The 27371-nt window shown below is 58.9% G+C and overlaps 3 protein-coding genes and 1 long non-coding RNA gene across 5 annotated transcripts; 2 read left to right on the top strand and 2 right to left on the bottom strand.

Moving 5' to 3' along the window:
• The first annotated feature begins 287 nt into the window (after window positions 1-287).
• On the top strand, window positions 288-5618 carry LOC140705557 (uncharacterized). Its single transcript, XR_012084940.2, has 2 exons — window positions 288-2270; window positions 3424-5618. It is a non-coding gene; the product is annotated as an uncharacterized LOC140705557 (long non-coding RNA).
• A 1131-nt stretch (window positions 5619-6749) lies between these two features.
• On the bottom strand, window positions 6750-8736 carry LOC110078138 (leukocyte cysteine proteinase inhibitor 1). The gene is made up of 3 exons (XM_020791931.3): window positions 8030-8736; window positions 7596-7697; window positions 6750-7024 (listed from the first exon to the last, which is right to left on the bottom strand). Exons 1-3 carry the CDS (start codon window positions 8255-8257, stop codon window positions 6890-6892), a joined length of 465 nt encoding a protein of 154 aa, XP_020647590.2. The 5' UTR covers window positions 8258-8736; the 3' UTR covers window positions 6750-6889.
• A 4623-nt stretch (window positions 8737-13359) lies between these two features.
• Window positions 13360-19770, bottom strand: LOC110078164 (borealin). 2 transcript variants are annotated; one of them, XM_078390247.1, is made up of 11 exons: window positions 19475-19770; window positions 18980-19098; window positions 17609-17737; window positions 17090-17130; window positions 16834-16909; window positions 16599-16750; window positions 16082-16140; window positions 15632-15733; window positions 15219-15345; window positions 14802-14888; window positions 13360-14348 (listed from the first exon to the last, which is right to left on the bottom strand). In XM_078390247.1, exons 2-11 carry the CDS (start codon window positions 19080-19082, stop codon window positions 14268-14270), a joined length of 957 nt encoding a protein of 318 aa, XP_078246373.1. In that variant the 5' UTR covers window positions 19083-19098; window positions 19475-19770; the 3' UTR covers window positions 13360-14267. The 2 variants fall into 2 exon arrangements, with proteins under 2 accessions (XP_078246373.1, XP_072849433.2); XM_072993332.2 differs by having other exon boundaries at window positions 16061-16140; window positions 19475-19748.
• Window positions 19771-20473: 703 nt separating this feature from the next.
• Window positions 20474-27331, top strand: LOC110078079 (olfactory receptor 52B2). Its single transcript, XM_020791838.3, has 2 exons — window positions 20474-21762; window positions 25733-27331. The coding sequence occupies exon 2, from the start codon at window positions 25772-25774 to the stop codon at window positions 26729-26731; it is 960 nt and encodes a 319-aa protein (XP_020647497.3). The 5' UTR covers window positions 20474-21762; window positions 25733-25771; the 3' UTR covers window positions 26732-27331.
• Window positions 27332-27371: the final 40 nt, after the last annotated feature.

The following is a 27371-nucleotide window of genomic DNA, read 5'->3' as shown; positions in this document are numbered from 1 at the left end:
GGCTTCTGTGACCCAACTGACCAGTGTGTGGGGGGGGGGGGCACCTTGCTGTCCTTCGGTCTCCCTCCCTTTGGGAAACTCCTTCCCGCTGAGAGGGTGCCAGGCTGTCATGGCTCACTTCCCCCGGCCTGCCTGTTTGCCTGGCACTCTCTTCCCCCCCCCCCCTTTTGCAGACCTGCTGGAACCTGCTCGGGTTCCCTCTGTGGCCTCTCCCTGGAGTCCCTGGCATGGAAAAGGGGGGGGGGAGGGAGGACGGTGCCCCAGCGCAGGGCTGCCTTGCGTGCCTGGTGACCCCGGGAAGCTCCCCTTGCCTGTTCGATGGCTTTGGGGGTGGGGTGGGCTCAGGTGTGGGGGGGGGAAGGCCCAGGCTGGACCTTTGGGTGGCCAGCTGCCTCCATCCCTCTCTGCCCAGACAGGTGGGCATTTCCAGGGGAAGAGTGGGACCCCCCCCCCCGGCTGCCAGAAGGTGCCAGGCTGTGGGAGCTGAGAAGTTTTCAAAGGCCCCTTCATTTAGCTTCTCACGGCAGGCTCAGGAAACTCACAGAACTGAGCAGCTGCCCCCCCCCAAAACGGATGCTAGCCCCCCTCCTGGGGAGCCAAGTGACCCCTGACCACTGATCACTCTGTTCTGGGGGAGCTGCCAGGCAATTGCTGCTCCCGTGGGGCACCTTAATAACCGCTTTGTGGGAGGCAGAGCAAGGGCCGATCGGAGCCCACCACCCCGGTCAGTCAGTCACCTGGAGCCGCCTGTCAGGTATTTCACCTGTGTCACATGGGGACCTGCTCGGGGAGGTGAGGGGAACGTCTCCCCCTCCCCCCGCCACCGCAGGCCCCTGGAGAGGCTCTGGCATCTCTCGCCCCCAGGCTCTGCCCCCCCCCCCTCTGCCCTCACACGTGCAACTCCCTTCCCTCTGGCACTGGTGGGTCCTTTCGGACCGAGCCTGGGCCTCGAGGAATCTATGCAACAGGCGTGTAGCTGTGCCGGGGGGGGGGGGGAGAGGCACCTTGTTGGATCAAAGCACCACTGGCCATTCCCTGCCTGTTTGTACGTCCCCCCCCCACCTGAAGAAGGCCAGACACATGACCGGCCTACCGTGTGGGCAGAGGGACAGGAAAGAGGCCTGGTTGCCACCCTAGATGCCAGCTGGATCCCTGTGTCTCCTCTGCCCATCACCTCTCCCACGATGCCTGAGGTGTTATGCACTTGTTCAGCTGAGAATGTGGTCTGGCGCACCCTTGGCAAGCAGCAGCCCCCCCTCCACCCCCCTTCGTTCTGCATATGCTAATCGGGACATTCTCGGAACAGGAGACTAAAAGGTCACAAACACGACACCAGAAATGGCAGCACACAAAACAGAAGCCGGTTTCAGAACATTTCAGCCTCCCAGACACTCTAGTTATGGATCCCAATGTGTCTGTCACAGAAAAAGGGGGGGGGGGGTACATCCATTAATTCATGGGCACGTAAAGGCCTTAAACAAAGCGTTCGCCAAGTGTATCTTGGCCCTGGGCAAGCCGCACAGTCCCAGGACGCCCCCCTCCCCTCGAGGAAGGGAAGAGAAAGCCACCCCTGGGCCCTCTCGTGCCTAGAAAACCCCTGGGAAACGTCACCGTATGTCAGAGTTGATGACATGCAATTATTATTATATTACCCTTTATGTGTTTGAAAACACTGACTTTTGATTTGTGCGTGTGTCAAAGACAGAGAAGCAGAGTGAGTGCAGAAATCCTCCTGATCTTTTGTCAAAACTACACGGAGGTCTCTGCCTGCTTGCCTTCCCTTCAGGTGGCTCATCCAATTGCTTTTGGAGAAGAATATTTATTTTATGTATTTATTAGTCAGTGTATATACCGCCCATCTAGAAAATTGCTACTCTGGGCAGTGAACAACAAAGAAAGACACACAAATTATGAAATGGCTCTAAAATGCCAAGACTCTCGGGGAGAGAAGCCCTCCCGTGATAGACGCTCCACCCTTTCTTGGGTCCCCCCAGGGCCTGAACCAGGACCCTTTAGGTCTAATGAAGTGGAGTTTTCCACATAAGCTCACATTTAAAAATATAGAAGTTAATCTTTAAGGTGCCACCATGTTTTTGTCTTTTTGATTTATTGTTGTTTTCATTTTACATGGAGAATCAGTGCAGGGAAATCGCCCCAGAGGGAGACCACAGCTGCGATACAAAGAGATCTGCAAGTGGGATCCGAAGGCCTTAGGAATGGACCTCAACTGATGGGAAATCTGGACCTCTGAGCGTTCAGCCTGGAGGCAGGTGGTGCATCACGGCCTCTCCCAATTTGAAGAAGAGACCCTTGTCCAGCAGGCCGAGGCAAAGAGGAAGTCACAAAAGCAACAAAACCAGGGAGCCGGACAGGGGACAGATTGGATTTGTCTCCAGTGTGGAAGAGATTGTCACTCTCAAATTGGCCTTCTCAGCCACACTAGATGTTGTTCCAAGACCTCTGTTCAGAGCACGTGACCATAGACTCTCGAGACTGAAGGAGACCTACTACGTGTGCACCCTAGGCCAGGGCTGGCTGTGATGCTAGTGATATAGTTTATTGGTATCTCAAGGGGTAGTACTTTCTGCTTTGCTTGACTGGTTTGGCATTCTGAGCTGCTTGTCCAGCAGGCCAAGGCAAAAAGGCAGTCACGAAACCAGGAAAATCAGGGAGCTGGACAGGGGACAGTATTGTATTTGTCCGCAGTGGGGAAGGGATGGTCCCTCTCGAATTGGCCCTTCTCAGCCACACTAGACGCTGTTCCAAGTCCTCCATTCAAAGCACGTTAGCATCGTTTCTCAAGACTGAAGGTTGCCTACACATTTTGCCTATAAACCAGGGCTGGTGGTGACCCACTCCTTGCAGTGGCTAGCTGCCCCCCCCTTTGTTGGTCTGGCTGCATCTCGGTTGAGAAAGGGACCTCCCACAACCTTGGTCAGGGGACCAGGGATGCTCACAAAACCACAGCAGTTTTTGGCCCTCCAGTGGCCCAGCCTGGCCAGAGCAGACATTTCTGTGCACAGCACCATCTCTCCCACTTGGCTGAGCCTTGGGGTGGGGGTGGGGGAGAAGAATGCTGTTTGGCTACCTCTGCTTTGAAGGGAGCTTCTGGTTCAGTGGTAGACTCTGCAAGGAGATCTCCCCGAGTGGAGTGGAATGGAGGGGATAGAGAGCTGGATTAGGATTCATTCAGAAGACCTGTGTTCAAATCCCTGCTCAGCCATTGATACTTACAGGGGTGGGGTGGGGATGATCATTGATAAAACCACTCCTTAAATGTCTCAAGGACGTTGGAAACCATACTGGATGATAGTACATCATCCATACACCCACACCAGAAAACAAGAAAAATGCTTAGAGAATATAATTTCACTACCACTTTCCAGCTACCAGATTATCTAGCTTGCTTTCTTTTATTTCTAGATTCCTTTCTAAAATGGATGTGAGAAGTGCCCTATTTTAACAAGGCCCATAATCGTCAGCGGTAGCCAAAATCCTGTTGCACAGCCCTGCCTTCCTGTGCAGTGGGAATACTTTCATGCTCAGCAGCAGATGACTTCTGATTAAACACTTCTTTTTGCAGTTTTGGTGTGTGTACAGTTTGCAGACAATGCGATGCAGTCACAGGCATCCACGAGTCATTAATCCGTGGCAATTCACTGATGATTAGAACATCCCCATTTGCACTGGTGGGCAGCACACAGCAGGATTTGGGTCAATACCATAGAACCTGTATGTATTTCTATGATGACTTAAGGCATGGCTGTGGCAGGGCTGGGGAACCCTATGCTTTCCTTTGCGCCTCCACCCAGATTTCTCGGTCTTGCTGTACCCTTGATGGCAATGCCCAGTGAGGCTATGATTTTTCCATGAGTTGTCACTCCACCCTGAGAGGCGGAATGTAGTCGCATCTCCGGCTTGTGGGCTTCCTGGCTGGCCACTGTCAGGGCACAAATTTGCACAGATGGAGGCATAGGATGGATGATCCGAGCGTCAGACCAGAGAGTCGGGTCAGAGTCTCTGTTCTGCCATGAAGGAAACTGGAGTTACAGTATTATTATCTCTCAGCCTAGCCGCACCTAATGGAGTTGCTGTGGTTGTGGAAGTAGGGGAGACCATGGACACCCTCTGGAATTCCTGGGAGGAAGAGGGGTTTGGTTTCTGATGAACAACAAGTCAAAACTCTGCCTGTCTGCCTTCCACCCCATAATAGAGCTGGCTTGCACTTTCGGGAGTGAAGGATCTCCCCTGGAGCCTCTCTGCTGATGGAGTTCTGGATGTTACAGGTCTTCCAAAACCAGTTTCTGGTTGTTAGTCACATCCGTTTCTGCACTGGAGCCATCTGTGAATTTTCTGAAACTTGACGCACTTTAAAACTATTCACCCATTTCCTGGACATGAATCTCTGGTCTGCGGAGAAGGCTTTTGCATGGCCTTGCTGTAGCCAAAACAATGAAAAGATAAGCGCCTGCTTCCGATTGTCCAGGACATTGGGAAGCTATATCTTATAGAGTTCATGGCGTGGAGTCATCCCTGGTGGCTGTTGGTATCTTTTCTTTTCTGTTCTCAATGTGTTTTTACACAATAAAGTAAATAAATGAAAGGAAGACAGCCAGCTTCAGGGTGCTTGCCCCCCCCTTTTGCATTCCCATAAAGTCCTGGTTAGCTATCTTGATCAGATGCACTTCCCACCCCCAACACACACACACACACCTTGGATTTCTGAGAATTGTCTCTGAGCAAAGAATGTGCCTGGGCAAGTCAGGCTGCGGGAAACATTGACATTGCCTACATTTCTCTGCATGCCAGGATAGGTCCTCCCTTTCGGCTCCCTTGGGTGACTCAGGCGGGGCAGGTAGGAAGTGCAGGCAGGCAGTCACCTGCCCCTATCCTTTGAGTCTGTCTGAATACCTGCCTCTGGAAGCTGTCCTGTCCCAGGGAGAGGAATTCCTTCACCAAGGAAGTAAACTTCCCTTGTTCTCTTCAAGACTGGAGGGAAGTAGCAGGAAGGCCAAAGCTCTGGGTTGGGCTGGGGGTGGTTCCGAGTAAAGAAGAAGAAGAAGAAATTCTGGTCTCTGAATAAAATGGAGAAACAATGCTGGGCACAGTTTGTGTTGGACCACAGATGCAGTAAGGGTGGGTTGCTTTTGAGTCCACTATTAAAAGTGTGGCTTGAACTTTGCTGTTTTCAAAACAATTTGCCCTTTTTCAAAACAGTTAGCCAGCCGTATCTGGAGAAAGGACACATAATGCATTGTCACAACACTGTGCCACTTTCGACGCCAGATATCAGAGAACAACAATCAACATGGATTTTCCTCCATAGACTTTAATTAGTACGGTTGGTTGAGCAATGTAGAAAATGTATTATTTTTCTGTGTATGTTCATAACATTCTTAAGACTAAGTAATGCATTTTACTTTATATATTTTTACTTTCCACAACTTATATATTTTCCATGCTTTTTAAGTAAGGATACTGGGAGGCATTAGAAGACATGAGGGTCTTGGTGTGCTCTGTTTCATGGGGTGACGAAGAGTCGGACACGACTTAACAACTAAACAACAAAATGCTTTTTAATTTATATATTCTTACTTTTAAGAACTTGAATGTTTTAAGAGATGTATTCTGTGTCTTTTGTTTTATATTTGCCTCTTTTAGGCTACAAGCTTCTTTATTTTGACCTGATTTAATTTCTGCTTATACTTTAAGTTTTTTATTCTAATGTCTGCAACTTCTCATAGTTGCAAGATTTTTTGATGGCAGTAATACCTGTAACTTTTCATTAGTTAGAAGGATGTATTTTAAGTATTTGTGCCTACAAGCATCAGCTGGAAGGCTGTGAGGGAACAGAAGGCCTCATTTAGAAAAGCAGGAAAACCAAGGTGACCCGGGCCTTGCCCAAAAGAGATGCAAGCAGACAATAAGGGCTGCAGAAGAAGGATTTGAGGAGCCAGAATGGGGACTTTCCAGGCCCAGTCTTGTGGTGGGAGTGGGAGAGAACAGGGGGGAGAGGAGATCATGCCAGGGGCTCACCCTAAATCCAGAGGCGGCCCACTTGCATCGCTGTTCTTAGCAGCAACTGAAAGAGCCTGTGCTCAGCCCTATGGCGGGATCCAGATTTTCTGCAGCATTGCAGTAAGAAAAGTCCCTCACCACAGAAAGGCTCCTGAGCAAACTACCTAGTCATCAGATAAGAGGGCAGGTGCTTTTACGGATCAACAGAAGAGCACGAAGCAAAATGGAGAAAATGCTAAGAGTTCTTTGGCAGGGTGGGAGTGTGAGCTCTCTCTCTGTGTGTGGGGGAGTCATCAGAGATCTGCCCTAGGCTTGATCCTTTTAAAGATGCTCATAAGGGGCTTTTAATTAAGAACGAGATGTTTGGTGGCAGATTTTCAGATGACTTCAAACCATCTCTTAGAGTGAGAAGGTGAACAGGCTGTGAAGATCTCCAGGTGGATCCCCCTAAGGGAGCGAGGGACTGGGCGAGGAATACATATGGCCAATGATGTCGTGGCTGGGTCAGCTCCTGCAAACATCCAAAGGGGGAAGCTCAATCTGGGCTGGGCTGGGCTTTTAGGCAATTTAAAAAAATTGTGGCTCTTACTTACTAATCCTGCAGTTGGACCTTTGTCAATCCCCTGACTTCCGAAGGCTCTCCTTAGAACAGCCGTTATGGGAAAAGCCTAGTGATCAGCTCTACCAGCTCAAGATCTAATGCTAGGCAGCAAAAACCACAAGTCTTGGTGCACCGTTTAGTCTTTAATTGTGGCGCTGTGGCATCAGCGGAGCGCCGCCTGCTTCACCAAAGGCGCAGCCATATCCTCAGAGAAAAGCTCTGGGGGGGGGGTACCTCTGGCCGGCTGGCCATGGCAGTCCCCCTGCTCGACTAGAAGTAGATGATGGGGTCGTCCCGGGTCTTGTGCATTTGGTAGCCGGAGAGCTTGCACTGGCCCCCGTAAACCGGCAGGGCCTGGAAGATGCGCAGGTGGACGTAGTCAGTCACCCCATGCCCAGTCTGGACCTGCAAGGGGGAGGGGGCCAAGTGGGAGAGAGAAGAGTTACCCCCAGGACCTGGTAGCAGTGGTCGGGGGAAGCAGAGGAAACCTCCTTCCCAGGAAACCCAGAGACCTCCAGAATTGCACCGCCAGCCAGAGAGAGCGAGAGGTCCGTCTGGCGGGCCAGAACGACCCCTTGGCGTAGCCCCGTCGCCTGCTGGTCAGGGCCGACAGGCAAGCCAAAGCGGAGCCGTTCACCTTTTGCTTCGCTTCGCTTCCCTTCGCTCGGAGCAATCCCACAGGGATCGCAGATAGCTCCGGGGGCCTTTTCCACAGGCGGGCTCCTCAATAGGACTTGCATTTCATTCCTCCTTCCTCTGTTCCTCCCGGGTGGGGTGGACAGAAGGTGGGTCATTCCCAGCACACGGGGGGGGGGGAGGCCCTCCCGCTCTTCAGCTGCTGCTACTTCAGTGGGCGCAAGCAGAGCAAGAAGGCGCTCTGCTCCCTTGTGGATGGGGCGGGCTTTCCGAGAGCGGAAAAGGAGGCTTCTCTCCCCCCCCCCAGACACCTCCCTCCTCCTTGGTCCCTGACCCTGACCTTGATGAAGAAGTTGGCTCCCGCGACGACCTGCGAACGGTAGCAGATGGCCTGGAAGATGGCAAAGTTCTCGTTGACCTCGCCTTCCAGCTGGGACTTCATCTGGGGGGGGGGCGAGAGAGAAGGTCAAGGCAGTGAGGGGAGCCCTCCGCCGCCATCAGGAAGGGAAGGAGGGAGCAAGAGGTCCCCGGCCTGGGAGACACCCTCCTGTCCGCTCCCTTTCAGCCTGACCCTAGGGAATCCTTCAGGCCCCTTCCCAGGCACGCACACAAACACACCCACATACCCACTACAGAGGGACCCGCAGCCTCGACTGGACCGGGCGGACCCGAGAGAGCCCTGGAGAGCCGGGCGGGCGGCGGGGCCGAAGAACCTTTGCCCACATATTTGGGGGCCTGGCAGGAGGGCGCCCGCGCGCGGGGGGGGAATCTCACCTGGTCCGCGATTGCCTGGATTTCAGGGGTGGCCTTTCTTTCGGGGGTCAGTCCTCCGACGCTCATGGCTGCCCACTTTTCCTTGGAGAGGCGAGTCTGAAAGCTGCCCGGCGGGGAGGGGGCCCGACACCTTGTTCCTTCCGAAACGGGCGCCGCCTCTTGCTTCTTGTGTGGGGCGATGCCAGGCACCCTGTCGTCGCGCGTGGGAGAGCTCTGCCCATTGCGCATCCCTGCCCGGTGCAACACGCCCGGTGCCTCTTGGTCTGTCCGCGGCAGGGCGGCTGGAGGGTTTTGCAGGCGATGCGGGTGTGAGGGTGGGGCGGGGGTAGGATCACCCCCTTCTCAACACAGGAGGGGGAAAAGCCAAGGGACCCCATCCGATTAGGTCGGTTTGCCACTGACCAAAATCTTTAAAGTCCCCACCTCAAGGCAAGCTGGCGTCCAGTCCCGCTCCTGCCAGGTAAAGGGAGGGATGGGCGAGGACAGAGGCAAGCGCCCCGGGCAGGCGGGCGCGGGGGAGGGGAGCCCTCCGGGGCTCAGCAGGCGATTAGGACACCCAGGTTTTCTCAATAAAAACTTTGCACAATTTCCTATCAAGTAGGGCAAGATTTTCCGGTTTACCCTCCTTGGCGGGTAGCCAAGGAAGGCAGAGATTCGGCTTGCGTGAGCAGTTATTATTCACGACCCAGTAGTACCTTCGATTTCCTTTATGCACCGCCCTTCTTTGTAAGAGCTCCGGGAGGATGCGCGCGCGGGGGGGGGGATACTGTATTTTCTTTTCTTTTGAAGAAGTACAGACATAGTAGTTGTGGGGGGGGGGAGGGAGAGGTTGATCTGTGACCGCAAGGGGGGGAGGGGGAAAGGAGTTGAGCACGACCACCCCGCTGATTTAAACGGGCCAGGCACTTTCCAACCAGTTCACTGTAGCAACCAGAATACTGTAGTACTTTTGCACTAATAGGGCAGTAAACCAACCAACCAACCAACCAACCAACCAACCAACCAACCAACCAACCAACCAACCAACCAAACAACCAACCAACCAAACAACCAACCAACCAAACAACCAACCAACCGGGCACTTCTCCCATCAGCCAAGGAGAAGCCGGTGAGGTCCAGAATAAGTGGTCTTGTCCACCAAAGCTCACCTTAATAACAGCTGATCTTTAAGGTGCCACAAGGCTTTTTTCTTCCTTATTTTCTTTGTTTGCTTGGTTGCTTTTGCTTTGGCCCGTCTGTGGTGCCCAGTCCACATCTCTTCCTTCCTCACCTCCTTGCCTGGAAATATGTCCTGCCATCCCATAGCTGGAGGGTGGCGTTGGGGGTGGGAAGGGCAGCAGAGATCCATGGCTTGCCTTCCCCCTACCACCTCTTCCAGTGGTCTCTGAGCTGCCCCCTCTTTCCTCTCCCCACATCGTCTCCTGGTCTTTGGCCAGGCTTATTGGTGCCTGGTGCAGGGATGTTAAGTACAGCACCCCCTGCCCCCCCACTCCCATGACTCTTCTCAGTCCTTCCTTCCTTCCTGTCTGTCCGTCTGTCCGTCATTGCAGCTGCTGCTGGGGGTGGCATCAGTGGTGGCAGAGGACTATAAACCCTCTGGAGTCCTCTGAGGCTGGCATTTCTGAGGAACCTCTCAGAAGTTGTTCCCCCACCCCCACCCCACCCCACCCTGGGGATCCAAGCAGCTTTGGCCAGTTGTCCTAAGGGTTCTTTGAGTCCAGCCTCCCCCCACCACTGCCCTGCCCCACTGCTCAGGGGGGAAACCCCCAGCCAAAGCATCCCAGATAGGCGTCCGTCTGGCCTCCAGTGAAGAGCCACCGCTCTGCAAGGAAACTTCTCTCAAACACCTCTTCCTCCTAGTTAGTCAAAACACCTTTCTTGCAATTTTCGATCTGTCATTTGGGGTCCCACCCTCTGGAACTCCGGGAGACAAGTTGTCTTCATCTTCAAGACGAAGAGCAAGAGCCCTTCAGACCTGGCAAGATGGCAGCCGCCTCCCCTCTCAGGTCTTCTCTTCTCCAGGCCGAACATATTTGGACCTCTCAGCCGTTTCCTATGGGACTTGATTTCCAGAACCTTTAATCATCCATCCCTCAAATGCCTTCCGCTTGATGATTTCCTTCTTCACCTCTGTGTCAGGCAGGCTGTAGGCTCCCAACTCACCTTTAACCCCTCCCTGAGCTCTTCCACGCAGGCGGCTGACATGCGAAGGCTCAGGGATGAGAAGGAGGTGTGTTTGCCTGGGTTTAAAACTAATAGTGAAGTAGTTCTCTCTCTCTCTCTCAGGCTTCTGTCTTGTAATGCTACAATTTCTGAGTAGAAAGTGGAATCAGCCAAGATGATCCTATTTAAAAGGCTTCTGTTTCGCCTAAATTTCACATACAAGGAAACAATCACTCCAAAAATGTAAATGTTTGTACAGATAAATATTTATATAATGCAATGGTGAAAAGTCAAATATGGGTCAGTTAGTTATGCTATGATATTTTCTAGTTTTATTTACTGTATTTATTTATTTAATTTATACCCCGCCTATCTAGTCAATTGTGACCATTCTAGGCGGCTTACAACATACACTTAAAAAAAATAAACATATAGTTATAATAAAATATCTGACCTGCATCTTTGAAGGAAATCAGACCTGAGGAAGTTGCTCCCCCCCCTTCCCTTTGATTTCTACCATTTGCCCACATTTCTCCTCCCGTCCACATTTTCCTTTCTAAACCCATCCATGCAGAGCCAGAGGGGTAAACACTGACCCAAACCACGGGGAGCAATCCGTCCTCCTACAGAAGGAAGGGGAGGGAAACAGAGCCTGCAAGGGGAACAGTTTCGAAAGCGCCTGGGCTCCTGCATCCTCTGTGTTCCAAAGCCCACGAGAACGCCCCACATTCCCTGCGGCTGGCCAAGAAGTCATGGTGTTCCTTCATGCTCACTGTCAGGCCGCCCTGTTTCCTTTTGTTTTCAAAAAGTGGGCACCTGGAGCTCAGCACCACGCCTGGGTATGCCCCAAGGCCTGGGCCCCTCTTTGCCGGATTTCTTTGGTCCTCCCTGCATCGACCAGGGGGTTGAGCATCAGCGGAAGAAGCTGGTAGAGGTTGGCCAGGAGGAGGAGGAGAGCCCGCCATGGGGGGAGGTCCTGGCCAAAGCGGTGGGCAAAGGAGGAGAGGAAGGCCGGGGTGTAAAACAGGAGGATGATGCTGAGGTGAGAGCCGCAGGTCCCAAGTGCCTTGAGGTGAGCCTCCTTGGAGGAGTGGCTGAACACGGCCTGGAGGAGGAGGCAATGAGGCTATGCCGGGAGACAAGGGGGGGCACAACTCTGTACCTCCCCCCAAGCCATCTGGGTGATGCCCATGTGTTCGGCGGTTGGAGTGAGGCATCACCCTCAGGCCACAGGAGGGTGGCCGCTTGAGAAGGAAAACGGTCAGGAGCCTCAAGAGCCGCCAAGCCAACCTTCGCCTGCAGCCACGTGCGTGAGCACTGCGGCATCGCGCAGGGGGTGGCAAACAGCGACGTCCCTGTCGAAGGCCACGGCCACCAGGATGGTGGACTCTGCTATGAAGCTGGTGTGGGTGAAGACCCTCTGGCCCAGGCAGGTGCCGGAGGCCATTTCCTTGGAAGAGGGAGAGAGGAGGACTGCAAACTTTTAAGCGACCTAGCCAGAAGTGGAAGGAGGGAGTTGCCTGTGTCCGAAACAGAAGCAACTGTCTGGTGAGGGAAGAGGGTCAAGTGACGCAGAGAGAGCACGCTTTCATGGAGCTCCCAGAGGCCCCTTTGCCACCTCCTCCTCCTCTAGCCACAAGTCAGAAGAGGCTGGACGTGGCCCTTCAGGCTCAAGGGCGACGAGGACTCAAGTCTTTCTTCAACTGCCAGGGAGGTTCTCCCCACAGACCAACCATCAGCTCCAGCAAAGTCCTCCTGGGCCTCTCGGCTTGGATGGCAAGGGAAGGGCCGGCAGGAGGAGATGCTTTCCTCTCCCCCCCCCCCCCCCCCCGTGGACCCAGGAAAGCAGCAGGAAGCAACCCTCCCCAGGAAAGCAGCGGCTGCACCGCCGGCGGGAATTGGGAGCTTCACACTCTTGTGCTCCCTCTGCCTTGCCACGACCTGTCTCTAAAAGCATGTCCTGAGTGTATGCAAAACAAAACAGAACCATCACAACACACACACACCGAAGTCCCCTCCTCCTCCTCCTCCTCTTCCTCCAGGTCCCTCCTGGCAGTCCAGATCTCCTTTTGGATGGCAGGAAGGAAACCCGGGGCGGCAGGTTCTGGCAAGCCTCGTGTCAGCTGCTCAGCGGTCGTCCAGGGCGGGGGCTGAGAAGAAAGCTCAGGCAGAAGTCCAGGCCTGCCTGGCAGGTCGCCCACCCCAAGGACCCCACCCCACCCCACCCCTGGCAGGATGGCAATAGCCAAACCCTCAACCCGTGGCACAGCCCCACAGCGCCTTGGCATCCAGCAGAGTCCGGCCCGACAAGAGTACCAGGAGGTGGCCGCTTCGCTGTAGGGGACGTGCGCTCCACACGTGCCCAGATGACGCTGCTCGGCATGGATGCTACCTGCGCATAGCCACGGAGGGGCTCCTTCAAAGCCTCAAGAGAGAGGGAGGGAGGGTTGTGGGCCCTGCAGCCTCCCTCAGGTACGATTCCTCTCCCCCAGAGAACCGCCAGGATTTCTTGCGCTTTGGCTCTTCGACTCTTTTCCAGTTTCACCCTTACAGAAGAACATTCAGGCAGTTGTGACACGCAGGACTTCTCTGACAATCCAGGAAGTCTTCTCCGCACATTTCTTTAATTCAACGCAAACGCTTTGCAAAAGCGGCTGATGCAAACAAAGAACCTATCAATTTTCATCACGGAATTAGCCTTTTCAAACATGAGACAGAGTGGAAGGCAGCGGGGAAAGAGGAAGGCCAAACATGACATGGACCCACTCCATGAAGGAAGGCCAGGGCCCTGATCTTGCAAGAACGGACCCGGGCGGCCCAGAGCAAGTCTTTCCGGGGGCCCTTAATGGGTAGGCCCGTCATCAGCCGGACGGGACCAGAAGGCACAGAGCAAGCGCAAATTAACCTTCACTAACGAGCCAGAGCCTCCAGGCCCTTCCACGCCGTAACCTAACCGCCCCTCCCTCAGCCTCAGAGGTCCCAGTAAAAGCAGAGCCCTCAGCCCCACAGAGGCACGGAAAGGGTCCGGGAAGGGGTTGATCCCTCCCGCCCGGAGGCGCTGGCCTCCCCGGGAAAGGAAGCAGCGGCCCCTCCGCCTCTCATGGGGCCGACGCTCTCTCCTCCCCTCCCAACTGGAATAAAGGCAGCAACACTTTTCTCTGCACATCCACCTTTGAAAAACAAAACACGTCACAACTTTTAATGAATAGCATATCCGAAACACAGTGAAACACAGCACCCCCAAATCAAGTATATTTACACGCAGGAGCAGGGAAACATTGAGAAGGGGCCAAACCGAAGAATCGAGGCAGGCAGGCAGGAGTCTGGCCGAGAAGAGAAGCCGGAACGGCAGGGCTGGGCAGGGCAGGGCGGTTGTCCACGGCTGCAGCCTCAGGGTTGGGTCTGTCCAAAAAACCGGGACCCCGAAGGCCAGGGAGCCAAGCTCCGGGTGCGGACACCGCCTAAGGACGCTCTGGGCCCCCCAGCTGGAGGTGGGCAATGGCTTTGGGCTTCCGGAGCAGCCCCGGCACCTGCCCAGAGACACGACCCCCGCCCCCGGGAGCTTGGCCAGGAAGCTGCTGGCCGGCCTTCACACCTCTGCCCCACGAGCGGATCCCTCCTGCCCACATCAGCTCCACCGGCCACTCTGGGCAACCCGGCTGCCCCCTGCTGGAGGAATGCCCCCTTCCACCCTCCCACCCCTCTGCGTGGAAGGACGGGCCATCCTCCCCCAGGGAGCTGCCATACCATTCAAGGAACCCTCGCCTGAACGTCTTGCAAACCAATACGAGGAACCGCAGTGAGCCAGACGAGGTGAACTCCAGGCGCACCCATAGAGAGAGAGAGCGGAGACGCTGAGGACGGTCCACCCTCCAATGCGCTCCTGCCGAGCGGGTTCTAGGATTTGGAGGCGCCCAAGGAGGCCCAAAGCGAAAGAGGCGCCAAGAGGCCCCAGTCCGGATCCCCCGTCGCTTCTTGAAAACATCCCCTGACCCCGGAATCCCCTGCCTGTCTCTTCCAGTTCGATCTGAAGGCAGCTTCGCGGAGGCCTCGGGGTCCATGCAAGAAGAGGGTCTCAAGGCAGGAGCTCCAGGGGGGAGGGCCCAGCACGGCCACCCTGGCCCCTCACGCTGTTGCAGAGATGGAGAAGCTCAGACTGGAGAAAGAGAGGAAGAGGGAGGGAGGGAGGGAGGGAGGAAAGCCGGTTCAGGAAAGCAGCACACCTTCTCCCCAGAAGTGACTGTGGAGTGGAAGGGGGGGCTTCTCCCCTGTGCAGCTTCCCCCCTCCAAGCCCCTGAAGGCAGGGCTAAGCAGCCAGCCCTCCCTCCTGAAAGACAGCCCAGGCATGGCTGGCACCAGCTTGGGCCAATGCAACATTGGGGCCACTTGCCCCTCTAAGCCGGTTGCCCTTCGGCTGAGAAAGTCCCTCTCTGGTGAGGAAGGTGGTCCCTCTCTGCTGCCCCCACCCCAGATGCCAAATCGCCCCCCTCCAAAGGATGAGGCCAAAAAGACACACACACACACGCCAAGCCAGGAAGGGAAGGGGGAAGGCCAGCTTTCCCAAAGAGCAAAGCCACACGGCCGCCGGGGTGGCCGAGCAGAGACTTACGGACAGCTTCTCCACGCTCCCAAGGGTGTCCAGGTTCAAGCGCAGGAGGTCCTCTCTCTTGAGCTGGCTGGCTCTCACCCGGAGGCTCTGGAGGGCAGGGAGCAGAGGAGGGGCCGTTACGCCCCGAGCACCCCCGGCTGGCTCACCGCAGGGACCCCCAGAGCCCCACGTGCAAAAAAACAAGGCTTTCCCAAGGAGGGGGTGTCCAGAAGCAGGCCTTGTCTGCGACCCCCCTTCCCCCAGCCTGCTGGCTCTGCCACCCCGTTTGGAGAGGGTCCTCTGGCCTCTCTCCACCCATTAGGGGCCCACCAGCGCCATCATCACCACCCCAGCCTGGTCTCGCTTCCCACTAAACCCCGATGGTGCTTTCGGCACCCGTCTGCGGCTGCCCCAGAGGGTCTGCCCCCCCCACCTCACCTCTCCTCCGCCGACGGGCAGGGTGATGAAAATCTCCCGGCTCTCCGCCAAGGGGCTGCCGTTGGCAGAGATGCTGAACACGCGCTCGTGGGCCGCAGGGGCCCGCAGGCCGGGCGTCTTGAAAATGCTGGGGGCACAAAGGCAGGAGGGCACCCCCCTGTGAGTGAGTCGGACCTTTCCTGCACCCCACCCGGGAGACTTTCAGCCTCGGGCCAGAGCGGGGAGCCCTGTCCCTCCACAGTGACGCAGGAGGGTCCTGAGGCTGGCAAGGGGGCCCCCGGGGACCCATCATCCTCCAAGCCATGGCCCAAGGGGGGGCGGATGGGCTCCTGCCTCGAACCTGGGACCTCTTCCCGCCCAACGCCAACGGGGACAGACAGGCTTTGAATGCACAGGGAGAGGATGGGGCTCACCTGGAGTCAAACTTGGGAGTGAGCAGCGGGGTGGTGCCCCTCGTGGTAGCCGGACCCTGGCCCCCCTGGCCGGCGGGAGTGAGGAAGGCGGCTTTGCTGGGCCTGCCGAAACACAAAGGGCAGAAGCCTTTTCCACGGGCAGCTCGCCCCCCCCGGGAGACCCCCCAGACAGCGACTGGGCTGGATGCCCCACACCGGGGCCGGACGCGTCCCGGATCCCCATCCCCTCCAGCCAGCCTGGGCACCCCCCCGACCTCTGGCACTCAGGTTGGGGGGCCTCTCTCTCCGAGGAAGGGCTCCCCCAGCAACCTCTCTTCCTTTTGCTCGGACAGTCCTCTCGAGGGGGGGTCTGCCCGTCAGACAGGAAGCAGTGGCTCCAAGGACTGGGGTCCAAAGCGCCTCCTTTCCCCCCCTCCCAGCCCCCTTTACCTTTTACTGAGACGGGCAGACCTGGCGGAAGGGGGCCTGGTCCTCTTCGAAGAGGGGGGCGGCCTGCTCGATCGCTTCACCTGGAAGACACCCACACCCACTTAGGCCGCCTTGCCTTGGTTGGCTGGATCCTTCCCCAAGTAGCCCAAAGAGCCTGCCCGGCTGGCTGCCCGCTTCCGCAGGCGGGAGAGGCAGCATCCCTTCTCGGCAAGGGGCACCCGGCCGCGCCCAGAGGGGAGGCAGCCCGGAGTCCTCCGGCTGCCCTCTATGACCCCCATGTGGTGAGGAACAACCGGAGGCCAAAGGCCCGGGTTGAGGGGAGCTCCTCAGCCCCAACGCCTGGACGCCTCGATGCCCCGCCCGTCCGGGAGAGCCGAGGGGGGCTCCTTTCGCAGAGGGGCCACTGACGGAGGGTAAGGGGCTGGTGGGGGACGAGCCGGTGCTCAGCCAGGCCTCTTCACCCACCGGGAGCAGAGCCGGCCACGTCTGCCCGCGGGCAACCCCCGATCCACCCCCCTTCGCCCAACAGAGGCCTTGCCTTGCCCAGTTTCTGGTGCGATGCCTCTGGGTCGGGCTCTGAGGCCGCCGTCGTCGCCGCCTCCTTCCCCTGCCTGGACCGCTTCCCTGCGGGCAGGATGGGCCCCTCCGGCTCTTCCTCGATGGTCTCCACCGGCTGCTTGAGCTTCTTGGCTGGGAGAGACAAAGAAGAGCCTCAGGAGGAGGGGAAAGCACGCGTTGCTCCCCCCGAGGTGCCGCCAGGGCCCCCCGCTCACCTTTCTTGACCGTCTTGATGGGGGTCTGGATGGCTGCCGAAGCCAGCTGGGTGATCTCCGCAATGTCCAAGCCTCCCTGGGACCGAGAGGGAAGGAGAGCCCATGAGAGGAGGGCCCTGCTCCGGTGGGAGAGCGAGGGGAGGCTCCCTCGGGCCCCGTCCGGCCGCGGCCTCCCCCCCACCAAGGGCTGGACCGCCGCCCCCTTCCCCTCCCGCCGGGCAGCCTGAGCCGAGAGGGAGGAAGGAAGGGGACCTACCAAGGCGACCTTCTCCAGGGCCTTCTCGCTTCCTCCTAGAGCTGGGGAGACGAAGGGCCCGGATCAGAAAAGGCACAACGCAAAGCCACGGGAGAGGAGCCGGATGCGAACCCCGTCGGCCGAACCAACGGGGAGACAGCAGACAACCTCTCCCCTTTCACAAGAGTCCAAGCCTCTTACTCTCGTCCGGCGCACAATAAGAAAATCGGGCCACCCCAGAGCAGCGCGTGCCGGTGAAGACAAGATGGAAGGCCTCTTTCCATCGGGGAGAGGAGGCTGAACGAAAAGTCTCTGCACAAGGGGACAGCCGGAGGGGGGGCTATGCGAGAAGTGCCTGACACCAGGCAGCTCAGAAAGTCCCCCCCCCTTGCCCCAGGGACCCCGCTCGGGGACTCCACAATGAGCACACCAGCCACATATTAGCCAGACGCCCCCCCCGAAGGGGCGCCCCAAAAGTCTGCAGGAGGGGCGCCTCCAGGGGAGCCCAGAGAGGAGGGGAAGCCGAAGGGGGGGGGGTACCCAGGTAGCTGAGCCAGTTCATCTCCCGCACGGCCACCGGCAGGCGGAGGAGCGCCACGTCGTAGAGGTTGCTGACCTCCTTCTGGAGGTTCTCGCCGGACACTCGGACCTCCTCCAGCCGCTTCTTGACTGAAAGGCAAGCGGAGAAGAGGAAGCTCCTGAGAGGCTCGGCCGGAGGTGCCCAGGCGATGCCCCCCCCCAGAGGCCGAGCGCCCGGCCAAGGACCCCGCTGGATATCCCCGCCTGTGCTGGCCGGGCAGGCCCGGGGAGCCGTCCGAGGTCCCCCCGCCTGGAGTGAAGAAGGAAATGTGCGGGATAGGCCGTGAAGGGGGGAACGATCTCCACCGGGCTCCCTCTCTTGGCTGACCCCCCCCAACACCCTGCTCCCCCTCCTGAATGCTCTGCAGGCAGGCCCTTGGAGGGGGTGTCCGCCGAGAGTCTCCCCTTTGGGCCTGGCAGGAGCCTGGCTGCCGGCTGGCACGGAAGCCGGACGGGCCCGAGGATGGTGCGGGTTCTGCCCCCCGCCCTTTTCCGCACTATTTCTGCAATTAGTCGCCCCTTGTGGGGCTTGACGTAGGAAGGGGTGACCTTATTAGAAGCGATGCCCAGAGGCCGCTGGGGGGCAGCTGGGTGGGCTGAACAGCTTCCCCCCCCCAAAAATGCCTAGTCAGAGCCCCCCCCGGAGGATCCTGGCTGAGCCTCCTCAGGGAGATTCCCCTTTGGCCCCCCTGAGGGAGGAAGGCTCCCCCCCCCCAGTCCCTTCCGAGCTCCTTCAGGCTCTTGGGGCAAGCCGGGCCCAAAGTGCCCCTGAGACGGGGGTTGCCCTTCATGCTGGGCAAGGAGGGCAAGAGGGGGGACGCCCAGGACCAGCTCCCCTGGGCCGGCCTCTGCCCTCCTCCGCCGGGGGTGGGGTGGGGGCATCAGGGCTGTGCAGAAGGGGTGGGTTTGGAAATGGGGGGGCATGGCAAGAGTGGGAGGGGAGCAGAGGGGTGTTCAGGTGGAGACGGGGGGGGGGGAGATGGGGATCCCGATTGGGGGGGTCTCACCTTCCCTGTGGGATAGATAAACCAGCCCCCCCACCCCCCAGGGCAGCCCAGCTGGGGAAAGGGGGCGCATCCCCTCAAGCCCCCTCCCCCAGAATTGCTCTCTGGGGGGGGTGAGTCGGTCAACCTCCCTCCCTCCCTCCTTCCCCCCCCCCTTGCTGGGCTGCTTTTCTGGCCCAGGACAGGCTAGGCTGGGGGTCCCTCTCGGGGAAGGCCCCGATCCCCAAAGGTTCCAGGAAGCGCCCCCTTCGCCCCCTCCCTCCAGAAAAGCCCTCCCCACCCCCACCCTTCACGGGGCAGGCGGGGGGGGGGGCTCCCAGACCCTCACCTTCCCGGTCGAAGTCCCGCAGGAGGGCCTCCCCCCTGAGCTGGCTCCGCAGGGCGCCCTTGCCGGCCCCGATCCTCGACGCTTTCCTCCGCGAAGGCGCCATGGCGCGCAGCCCGATCCTGAAGGGAAGGAGCCCGAGGGGCGCAAGGCCGCCGTCACCCGCCCTGCTGCACCGGTGCGGTGTCGGCCTGCCCGCGGCCCCCACTCGGAGAGAGGGGGTGTGTGTGTGTGTGTGTGTGTGTGTGTGTGTGTGTGTGTGTGTGTGTGTGTGTGTGTGTGTGTGTGGTGGTGGGGCTCCCCTCCCCCTCTCCCCCCTCCCCCCCTCCCCCTCGAGGCGCCCTTTGCGCGGAGACCGGCGCGGCGGGTGCGCCCTCTGCACATGGGCAGAGGCACTAGGGCCTTCGAGCCCTGCCCCCCTCCTCCTCTCCTCTCCCCCCGTTCCCCTCGCCCTCGCCCCTCCCCCTCCCCCTCTCCCCTCCCCCCCTCCCCGGTTACCGGCAACACCCCCTCCGCGCAAGGGGATCTCCGAGGCGCGGCGGGCGCTGCTTTCAAACTCGGCGCCCCGAGCGCTCGACCAATCAGCGCCGACGCCGGCTCGAGCTCGGCCAATCAGGGGACGGTGCGAGGGAGTAACGGCGAGAAGACGCGCTGGGGCGGAAGAGCCCGAGGGCGAGGCGCAGCGGGGAAACTACAGCTCCCAGGAGAACCCGGGCGCAGCCGGAAGTCCCTCGCCCGCGAAGGCTGGAGCTTTCGGGTGACTGCAGTGGTCGTGCGCCCCCGGCGGTGGCGGGCGGAGGTGCAGGGCCAGTCCCGGGCGAGCGGGACGGCGCGGGACCGGCGATGGGGATTCCCCCGGAGGGGCGGCGGGGCTGAGCGCAGGACGTGGTTCGCCCCGGGGGGAGCCGCTCCTCCACCGGCCGGGCAGTTAGAGCCCCAACGGGCACGACCCCCCCCCGCTTGCAAAGCGCTGCAAGCTCGGACCCGGGCGGACCCCCTTTTCGGCCCCTCCGGCGCGGGGAGCGAAGTTGCTCCGGGGCTTCCCGTCCGTCCGTCCCTCCCTCCCTTTCCTCCTTCCCGCAGGGTCTGCCCGGAGCCCGGCTCCCTCCTCCCGCGCTTGCCTTTGGCGAGGGGTCCCCAGGGGGTCCTGAGCCCCCCCTCCGGTCGCCCCCCCGATCCTTCCCTCCCAGGCAGCCCCTCCTCAAGGCCAACTCAAAGGGGCCCGCCCGCAAGGGAAGGGGCCCCTCGCAGGACCCCAGAAAGCCCCCTGCGCCCGCCCCGGACACTCTCCTAGGGCTCCCCCGTCAAGGGTGGACCCCCTTCCGTGGGGGGGGGGTTTCCAGCTCGGGCCCCTCCCTGTCTTGCCACGTGCCCCCTTTCCTCTCATGCCGGGCGGTTCTAAAACGGGGATGGGGGTGGGTGAGCTGCTCTCCCCTCCTTCCCCCGAGCAAGCCAAGCCAAGCCTGGAGGATGGAGGCAGCATCCTTCCCGGCGGCGTCTAGGAAGAAGCCAAGAGGAGGAGAAGCCCGACTCCTGCCCGCTCTCCCAGGGTGGCCTGCCCTTGGCAACCTCCTCCTTCCAACACCCCCCCCCCCGCCCGCAAATGGACTGAAGCCCACGGAGGGGAGGGGCCCCTTCCTTTCAGACAGCTGGTGCTGGAGGTGGTGGGGGTGGTTTCTTTGTGATGGGTATGAAACCGTTGCCTCCTTTGACAAAGCCTGCCGCCCGCCACCCCCACCCCCCAAATCCTGGGAAGAATTCCGGCCTTAGCCCATCAGTGGCAGCCAAACTGACCTCGCCTGCCGCAGGTGGCCGAGTGGCCAAGATCTGCCACCTCCCGGACCACGGCTGGTTGAGTGCCTTTCGCGAGTTAAGGGTGCCTACTTCCATGATTCCCTCCACAGTAGAAATACGCAGAGGGCACCGTTTGAGTACAGTATCTGAAGAAGGCAAGGCGTTTGATCCATCGGAGCGGACGCTGAGATCCTTTTATTCATTCGTCTTTAAAGCATCACAAACTTTCGTCCTTCCCTTTCTTTTTTTTTTCTTCTTCCTTTTTCCAAGCCCATATTTTCCCCCTCCTACGTCACCCTCCCTCTCCAGCTTTTGCACGGATTGGTCTCGTTCTCCCTTCACGAAGTCTCCACGCTGTGGACCTGAAGAGGACCTGCCTCCCTCTTTGGGGTCCCCTCACCTGCCGGAGCTTTGCCCTGACGGTGGGGACCGCCTCGTCCTTCCCTCCGCCCTGAGGGCGCCCTGCTGGCCCCCGAGGATCGGTCTGCGGCGCCAGAGGGCCAAGGGGTCGAGGTTTCCTAGGGTGACGGGAAGAAGCCATCCCATGGCCTGCCAGCGAGGAGGAAGGAAGCTGCTCAGCCGAGCCGAGCCGAGCCGAGCGGCGCCGGTTAACCTTTAACAGGCTCCTTGGCCACTCCGGGTTGCCCTTGGTGGGTGGAGGAGGTTGCGGGCTGGAGGCCCCTGCATCCTCTGAGCGAGCCCCGGTGGAAGGTCCAGGAGGAAGGGCTCACGTTCCCTCAAAGTCCCTCCCTCCCTGCTTCGCTCGCTCGCTCTTTCTCTCCCCCCCCCCCAACAAGGAGGAAAGCCTCTGCCCCTCCTCTCAAGCAGAGACCGCCCTTGCCCCTGAGGCTGCTCTCGCACCAGGTGAACCGGGTGGGGTCTCCGCCCCGCCACACACACACACACACCCCAGGACGACCTCGCCTGCAGCAGGTGGCGCCTCGTGGCATCCCACAGCTGCCGCCTCAGCCCTGCCACCTACCAGCAGCCCGGTAAGTGTTCCCCGGCCCTCCCAGGCGGTCCGCCCGGCACCTCCTGATCCTGATCCTGAGCAAGGCTCTCGTTCTGCGGTCGGGCCCCGGGCGGCACCTCCTCTAAGTGCCCGCCTGGAAGGTACAGAGCCGCCGGGGCGGCGATCCCTCAGCATCATCCCCACCACCACCACCACCACCACCACCCCGGTGACAGGAGAGGCTGCGAGAAGCCTCGTCTTGGCCGAGACAGGCGCGCCCCCCCCCCCGCGTCTCTCTGTGTCTGTCCGTCTGTCCCTCTGTGTGTGTGTGTGTTTGTGTGCAAGACAGAGGGTGTGCCTCTCAGTCGCAGGCACCTCTTACAAACGCAGAGGGAGGAGGGTTTGTTTTTACGAATGAATGGCTACTCCAATTAGGCTGCGCCCGAGGCTGGAAAGTGACCGGAAGGCGACTTGCCCCCCCCCCCAGTTCGACCTGCTGGTGAGTTCGCTTGCTCGTTTTATAAACTCCCAATTAAAGAAAGTTCGCAAAAGTTGGGGGCGGGGGGGGAGAGAAAGAAGGGTCTTCGTGCTCAGTCCATCTCCTCCCTTCTTCCTCCACACGAAATCCTACTTTAAATGCCCGGGGACCTTGTTTCAAACTTTTTAATGGCAATGTCTTCTCGAAGGCTTTCACGGGCGGGATCTGATGGTGGGTTTTTCGGGCTCTTTGGCCGTGTTCTGGAAGGTTGTTCTTCCTGACGTTTCGCCAGCCTCTGTGGCCATGGGCATCGTCTGAGGACTGGAATAGGAACTCTGTCCATGCTATCCAACTATCCAACAAACAGCAACAGAGCATGGACAGAGTTCCTACTCCTGTCCTCAGAAGATGCCGGCCGCAGAGGCTGGCGAATCGTCAGGAAGAACAGCCTTCAGAACACGGCCAAAGAGCCCGAAAAACCCACAACCACCATCATAAACATTGAACTGGGCCTGGGGAGCTGGCTCAGCGGAGATCCTTCTCCTGGGTCCCCGAACTTCCGCGCCCCTGGGAGTCCCTCTCAGTTTAGACAGTGAAAGTGAAAGAAGAAAGTGCCAAAGCAGGACTGTACCTGAACATGAAGTCGACTAAAATCATCACTACAGAAGAGCTATACAACTGAAATGGTGAAAGACTTTTTAATTCCATGATTTCATGATTCTTTAATCCAAAGGCAAACTGCAGCCAAGAAATAAGAAGAATACAAAGATGGTTGTTTGTGGGTGGGCTCTTTGGCCGTGTTCTGAAGGTTGTTCTTCCTAAGGTTTCGCTAGTCTCTGTGGCCGGCATGGCGAAACGTTAGGAAGAACAACCTTCAGAATATCGCCAAAGAGCCCGAAAAACCCACAAACAACCATCTTTAAATGGCACTTTTAAAAGTTCTTGAAACGGTTGGGCGCTTCCCTAGCCCCGCCGCACGAGGACATGCCTGTAATGGAACTTTTTAATGGGTGTATGTTGAGTCACAAGAGAACTCTCTCCCCTCTCTTTCCTCCCCCAGGCAAAGTGCCCCCCACCCCGTTCCGAGTGGTGATTTCTCTGACACACAGGGAAGATCTCCCTTGTTCTTCTGGCTGGGAAAAGTCCGGGGTGGGCGTGGGGCTCAAATCCCGCTAGCCCGCTGGCTCGCTCGCTCCCTCCAGCTTGGAGACGGGGAGAGCACAGAAAGACCCCCCCCCCGCGCCGCCGCCGCCGCCGCCGCCTGACCGCCTAGCCTTCCTGGATTGGGATGGCCGGCAGCCAGCGTGGGCGGCTGGGCGCAGCCCAACAAACCCTTTGCGTCTTCTTGACTTATGGAGACTCCCGGTCTGCTGAATTTGGGGGGCGGCATCTAGGAGAAAAGTCCTCCACCCTCCCGTGGAAGGAGCTGAGGGGACAGAAAGAAGGGCCGGGAGAAAGACAGAGACCTCTAGGCATCAAAACCTTTTTGCTGCTCTCGGGAAGCCCTTAAACAAGGACTTGAAGCGCAACGTTACCTTTATCGACTCAGATCCCAAACGGAATCCCCCAGGCGGCCTCTGTCCAAGAAAAGGCCACTGCCATGCCACCCCCCGTTCACACCAGGGACCCCGCACTGCACTTTGGAGCCCCTTGCATTCACGTGGGGACCACCCAGTGGTACAGCCCTGGGGCCCAATGCAGGATGCGCGATACGACCGCGAACGGTGCTTTCCCGGCCCGAGAGGTGGCTGGCCATCTGGGGGCTTCCCCCAGAAAGCAGGCTTGGCCTCCAGGGTGGGGTGTGTGTGTGTTGGGGGGCGCTACTGCCTGAGGTCTCCCCCCAACTCCCCCCTCCACCTGCTGGCCGGGCTGATGGTGCTCCTGGTGGGTTTTCTTCTGTGCGTTTCTCCTCCGTAACCCGGGAGCTCAGGACCTGCACCTGCGACACGTTTCCGGGACGTGCGCTGAGGACCGCCTGGGGCGCCCCATTCCTTCTTTCGTTAATCATTTTTAAACGGAGTTCAGCTCTGCCTTCGCCAGGAGTCCCTGGGGACGACCTCCTACCTTCTCTCCCGCAAGGAGACGCCCTTGGAGGCGACCTTTCCGGGGGGGGGGGCAGGAGGCGTCAGGGGCCTCAGGTGGGGGGGAAGCTGCAGCCCCCTGGTGTCAGGGGGGGCAAAGAAGAACCGGGGAGGGTCTGTGCCCCCCCCCCAAGCGGCTGGGGTAGAGAGGAATTTCCCCCCATGGTTATGAGGCAGCTGCTAGCCGGATGCTGGTGCCTGCTGGCCAGCCTTTTTGCTTGGGGAAAGTCCTCCCCTCCAAAAAGGGTGGGGTGGGGTGGAGAAAGAAAGGGGGAGGCAACATCTCCAGGTCCGGGAAAAGGCAGGACAATCGGAGGCCCAGCGGTGAGGCCCCCGTTTAGAGGGAAAGTCGGCAAGGCTGTGCTCAGACACGCTTGGAGGGACCACGGGCTTGTCTCTCCTCTCCCTCCTCGCTTTCCTCCACCTGCATGGATACGCCGCTGCCCAGAACTGGCCGAGGAGTCCAGGGGTGGTCGGAGGAAGGCCAAGGCAGGGTGGTGCCCTCTCTTCCCTTGGTCTAGAGGGACGCTGGTCTCCGAGCGAGGCAGCCTGGCATTGCATACCCCCTTTCGCCGCTTGCTGCAGCTGTTGATGCTTACCACATCAGATGCTTGGCTCCTGTTTGGCTTGTCCTCTCGGTGTCCTCTTTGGGCACATAGGGACGTGGGTGGCGCTGCGGGTTAAACTGCCGAAGCCTCTGTGCTGCACGGTTGGAAGACCAGCCATGGGAAGATTGAATCCACGCGATGGAGTGAGCTCCCATCACTTTGTCCCAGCTCCTGCCAACCTAGCAGTTCGAAAGCATGCAAATACGGGTAGATAAATAGGTACCACCTCAGTGGGAAGGTCATGGCGTTCTGTGTCTAGTCGCGCTGGCCATGTGACCACAGAAACTGTCTATGGACAAACACTGGCTCTACGGATTAGAAACGGGGATGAGCACTGAGCCCTAGAGTTGGACACAACTGGACCAAATGTCAAGAGGAACCTTACCTTTACCTTACTTTGGGCATGGTGGTAGGAAACAAGGTCGGAGGGGGTGATCAGGCAGGGAAATGGCTTGCATTTGGGGCCGCTTGGGGTACTCGCTGGGGCCACAGTGCGCAGGAGGTTGTGAGTGAGCCTGACCTTGGTCTGTGCCCAGGCTGACCCCTCTTTGGTCTTCTTATTGGAGGGAGGGAAGGAGGCAGGCTCAGCTGCAGTCGAGGGCTGGGTGGAGGCCACAGAACTGAAGCTGAAACCACAGGGGACCAGAGGGAAGATCCTGCAACCTCGGTCCCCCACAGGCCACTTTGCCTTCTTCCACTTGTGTTGCCCCCCCCCACAAGGGATGGTCAAAGCCAGAGGTGGTTTCTCTTATCCCAGCAGAGGGGTTGCCTGGGACCATTCCAGGGGGCTCCATTTTCATGGTTTCTTTTCTCTCCCCCCCCTCTCTTTTTCTTCTTCTTCAGGAGTAGCAGACTCTGATTGAGATAATCAGTCTTCCCATCATGACAGCTTTGAACCAAAGCAGCTTTGATCCCATCACGTTTGTCCTGACGGGCATCCCAGGCATGGAAGAATCGCACATCTGGATTTCCGTCCCCTTTTGCGTGATGTACGTGATTGCGCTCCTTGGGAACTCCTTCCTCTTGCTTCTCATCCTGACAGACCGCAGCCTCCACCAACCCATGTGTCTCTTCCTGGCCATGCTGTCGGTAGCCGATCTCATCCTGTCCACAGCTACGGTGCCCAAAATGCTGTCCATCTTCTGGTTTGGTTCCAGGAGGATCTCCTTTGATGGCTGCATCGCCCAGATGTTCTTCACCCACTTCAGCTTCATTGCAGAGTCAACCATCCTGCTGGCCATGGCGTTTGACCGGTACGTTGCCGTTTGTGACCCTCTGCGCTACATGACCATCCTGACTCCCTCGGTGATCGGGAAGGTGGTGGTGGCAGCCGTTGCACGGGGGCTCTGCATCATGCTCCCACCCATCTTCCTGCTCAAGAGGCTCCCCTACTGTGGCCACAGCACCATGCCCCACACCTACTGCGAGCACATGGGCATCGCCCGGCTGGCGTGCGCGGACATCACGGTCAACATCTGGTATGGCTTCACCACAAACCTCCTCTCCTCAGGCATAGACATCGTGCTGATCGCTTTCTCCTACGCCATGATCCTCCGGGCCATCTTCCGGCTGCCGTCCACGGAAGCCCGCCTCAAGGCCCTGCGCACTTGTGGCTCCCACCTCTGCGTCATCCTGCTCTTCTACGCGCCAGCCTTCTTCTCCTTCCTCACCCACCGCTTTGGCCAGAACATCCCCAGCTGCATCCACATCCTGCTGGCCAACCTCTACGTGATCATGCCCCCCGCCCTCAACCCCATCGTCTACGGCGTCAGAACGAAGCAGATCCGGGAGCGAGTCCTCCACGTGTTTTTGCAGACGAGGAGAACCTGCTGCTTTAAATGAATGCCCGGCTGCCTTGCTCTCCCAGAGCCTTGATGGGTGGCTGCCTGTGGGGGTGAAGCCCTTCTTCTGACGGGAACCCCAAGGAAGCAGAACCCCTCAGGGGTGAGCAGACGTTGGGGCACATGGGCTAGCCGGGTCTCCAGGCTGACATTTCTGTTGCTCGTACGTGAACGACGCCAGGGGCCCAACTCTCCCTCCAGCTCTGTGAAGGCCTGCTGGGTGGATTGGGCTCTTCTGCCTTCTTGGGACTGGCAGGGGGATCTACCAGGGTTCAGAGTTGGTGCGGCCAGATGGCTTATTCTGCCTGCACGCCATAGGCGGCCTGACCCAGGGTGCGTCTGAGGGCAGGCTGCCTCGGGTCTCCTGCCGCCTGCGGCTGGGTCACTTCCACCCTGGCAGGGGCCCGTCTGGCTGGCATCGTTTTGCCTCTCCAAGACGAGGGCGGGTGTGAGTCAAGCAGTCATATTTCTGGGTGCTGCCCAAGCCCCAGCAACCCCCGTCACCTGGACCCCAGAGGTGCAACCAGCTGGCCGATTTAGCATCTGCAGAACTATGAGATGTTTATGGGCCAGGGTGGATGGAAGTGACACACGTGTGTGTGTGTGTGCGCGCGCACGTGTGTGTGTATGCGCATGCGCAC

The sequence above is a fragment of the Pogona vitticeps genome, chromosome 3 (genome assembly GCF_051106095.1).
Source record: "Pogona vitticeps strain Pit_001003342236 chromosome 3, PviZW2.1, whole genome shotgun sequence".
In the NCBI taxonomy this organism is placed as follows: Eukaryota; Metazoa; Chordata; class Lepidosauria; order Squamata; family Agamidae; genus Pogona; species Pogona vitticeps.
The sequence above is the reverse complement of the archived record's forward strand: the minus strand, read 5'-3'. Positions and strand labels throughout refer to the sequence as shown.

What these genes read in the sequence shown, in the direction of transcription:
- LOC110078138 (XM_020791931.3), bottom strand. Translation starts at nt 8,257, where the DNA reads ATGCGCAATGGGCAGAGCTCTCCCACGCGCGACGACAGGGTGCCTGGC. An exon ending in TCCAGGCAATCGCGGACCAG is followed by an intron (nt 7,698 to 8,029) that starts GTGAGATTCCCC and finishes CCCCCCCCCCAG; the next exon opens with ATGAAGTCCCAGCTGGAAGG. An exon ending in GAGCCAACTTCTTCATCAAG is followed by an intron (nt 7,025 to 7,595) that starts GTCAGGGTCAGG and finishes TCCCCCTTGCAG; the next exon opens with GTCCAGACTGGGCATGGGGT.
- LOC110078164 (XM_072993332.2), bottom strand. Translation starts at nt 19,082, where the DNA reads ATGGCGCCTTCGCGGAGGAAAGCGTCGAGGATCGGGGCCGGCAAGGGC. An exon ending in CCCTGGAGAAGGTCGCCTTG is followed by an intron (nt 16,910 to 17,089) that starts GTAGGTCCCCTT and finishes TCTCGGTCCCAG; the next exon opens with GGAGGCTTGGACATTGCGGA. An exon ending in GGAGCGTGGAGAAGCTGTCC is followed by an intron (nt 14,349 to 14,801) that starts GTAAGTCTCTGC and finishes CTCTTTCTCCAG; the next exon opens with TCTGAGCTTCTCCATCTCTG.
- LOC110078079 (XM_020791838.3), top strand. Translation starts at nt 25,772, where the DNA reads ATGACAGCTTTGAACCAAAGCAGCTTTGATCCCATCACGTTTGTCCTG.